The sequence below is a fragment of the Capricornis sumatraensis genome, chromosome X (genome assembly GCF_032405125.1).
Source record: "Capricornis sumatraensis isolate serow.1 chromosome X, serow.2, whole genome shotgun sequence".
Taxonomy (NCBI): domain Eukaryota; kingdom Metazoa; phylum Chordata; class Mammalia; order Artiodactyla; family Bovidae; genus Capricornis; species Capricornis sumatraensis.
The window spans coordinates 56,947,750-56,950,470 of NC_091092.1; the positions used below are offsets into that span (position 1 = coordinate 56,947,750).

The 2,721-nt window shown below is 52.0% G+C and overlaps 1 protein-coding gene across 1 annotated transcript; it reads right to left on the reverse strand.

The window, feature by feature from the left end:
* Positions 1-1,401: 1,401 nt before the first annotated feature.
* On the reverse strand, positions 1,402-2,190 carry LOC138071686 (melanoma-associated antigen 10-like). The gene has a single exon (XM_068963148.1). It carries the CDS (start codon positions 2,188-2,190, stop codon positions 1,402-1,404), a length of 789 nt encoding a protein of 262 aa, XP_068819249.1.
* Between the last annotated feature and the right edge of the window lie 531 nt (positions 2,191-2,721).

A 2,721-nucleotide genomic window follows, 5' to 3' on the forward strand; every position in this document is an offset into this window, starting at 1 on the left:
AACTGTAGCTAGGATATGCACAATGCCGCACTTTTCACCTCCAAGGAGAATTCTGAGGTGTGTGAATTCAAGTTCAGTGCAGATTTTGCCACTGTGGTTTCCGTAATCCCTCCTCATCTATGGATTTAGGGCCTGACCACCTGGATAAGCTGATCCATTAGGTTAAGTGCACAGCCACCAGTTTTAAAGAAGACACTCCATTAAAATCCTACCAAAAGTTTGGGGATGCTTACCAAGACGTCTTCGACTATATTCTCCAAGACTGGGTAGATTGTGCAGCAAACCAAAGTCCACTCACCCCTCCCCATTTGGCAAATTTTTGGTGTAGCTAGATCAAGCAGCATAAACAGGTGTCTAACTCTCCCTGACCGCAGCGTAACTTCCCTTCCTGCCCCAGGAAATTTATCTAGGACAGAAGCGGATCTTCTAATGTGTATGTCCCATTTCAGATTTTCTTCTCACCCATAAGACACTGTGTATACCTGACTGCTGCCACCATTCACCCTCATCACCATCACCTCCCACAGAATGAACCCAGCTTCCCAAAGCCCCAAACCACCCCGGACCAGGCACCGACACTCAAGTGCTCCCCGTGGACCCTGCCCCTGGTTGCCTCGTTCTGTGGAACTAGGGGATGTCTGTCCACCTTCCTCATGTGACTGCAGCTGTCAGATCATCACTCTAGGTGTTGGGGTGTCCTGCTTCTCCTAGTGTCCCCACTGTTAACACAGGGCCTTCCACAGAGCACAAGCTCCATGAAGGTCTGTGGAATAAATGAGCCAGAGCGGGACACTTATTATGTCAACTCAGGCTTTTTGTACTTTCTTAAATAATAACTTGAAAACCTCCAATTGAACAGAGATAGTTTAGCTGCATAAAATGACAGACAAGAAGTACAGAGGAACTCACCTCAAATATATTTTATTTCTTAATTCTTACTAAGTAATATGATATTTCCAAAACAGTTATATTCCAAGTCCATGTAATCTTGTTCAGGGTGACAAAATAAAATGAAAGTGTTTGCAATCACTTTTACAAAACAGCAAAACTCTTGTTCTTGAACTGGGTAAGCACAAACACACTGGGATCAACGTTATTGACATAGTTAGACACTGAGGCTTATTAAGCCTCCTATTAAAAGGAATAACATTTGAAAAAATTCTAAAGGAAACAGAAATGAATCTCCATATCATTGTAGAGAAGAGGAAGCCAAAGATGCTACACACCTGTTCCCTCAAGTGGCCCAGGCTGTCACGACTGAGAAGGCTGAATCCTCCCTCTTCCAACACAGAGGGAAGGATCAGCTTCCCTTCCTAACCCCAGGACAAGCTGCTGGATGCGGGCCTGAAAGGAGCCTGGCTGCTGCTCTGGCTCAGGGCCCCTCTTCCTCCTCCCTCACACCTATGCACACCGGGGTGGGAAGAACCTGGGACGCCTTCCATTGACCCTGTGCAGATAGTCCTTGACTTGCTGCTTGCTGGTCTCTGCATAGGCCCGGGGACCCCACAGGAACTCGTAACGAGCAAGGTGGCTGCAAGGCACCTGACGGTACACCAGGTACCCTGCCTGCACCCACACTTGGGTCAGCAGCTCCTTGGGCTCCCCATAGATGCAGTGCTCTATCCCAGCAAATACCTCCATCACGCTGAGTGCTCTCCAGACCTTCTCCTCACAGACCCGGTCCCCTGCTACGACAATCAGGCTCAGGACCGTCACCAGGAGGCCAGCCTTTGGTATGCTCTGCCCACCCCTCTGCATCTCATTGAGGGTGAGGCCCAGGGTGGGGACCATGACATAGATGTGCTCTCTGTGGTCCACCTCTTTCATATCCACGCCAAAGGCCAGCTCCAGGCACTGTGTGGCTTTACGGAAGACCACTGGGAAGTGGGCCTGGTTATCCCTGAGGACCCTATTCAGCATTTCAGCCTGGAAAATCGGCTCCTTGGTGCCATACTTGATGAGCAGGAACTCCAGTAGTTCAGCCGTCATCACATTCACAGCCTGCTTGAACAAGATCTCCGCATCCACGGCGGCAGAGGACGATGAATCTGGAGGGAAGGAGGCCACAGGGGTTGAGGCATCCTCCGCCTCAGCCCCCAGGAGCTGCGCCTCCACTGGGCCCTGGGCCTGGATTTGGCCCTGAAGGTCTTCCTCAGAAGTGCAGAGCTCATTCGTAGGGACCACAGGCATGATGACTGGGGTCTTGTGCCCAGTTGGGGTGTGGCAGAGGGAAAATGGAGACCGCTGACCTGGGAAAGAGAGAGAGTGTAAATGGTCTCAGTTCTGAAATGCGCCACGGGTGGCTCTGACTGAGGCCACTTACTGGTCTTCCTTGAGGGCTGCTCTTGGGCGTTACAGGGGCGCTCTTCCTTGGTGGTCAGTCCCCTGTCAAGTGAGGAAGAGAAATTCTGGCTCAGGGTGCAGCCAGCACAGCCCAAGGTTCTGGGGCCAACAAGGTGGGGGAATTAGGGCCTTTTGAGATCCCCTCTGTTCTGGGATTGGGAGCCCCTGTGCACACTCAGGACACCCGCCTCACCTTGACTCCTGGCACTCCCGTGACCTCAATACACAGACCTCAGACCTCCGCCGTCGCCTCCTGGTTCCTGGAGCCCCTGTGAGACGAATGGATGGGGCACCTCGGGGGTAGACTGTGGCACAGACCTAGGCCTTCTGTGCTGGTAGGAGGGGTTGACTCTATGAGGTCCCCCCAGATCTGGGGTG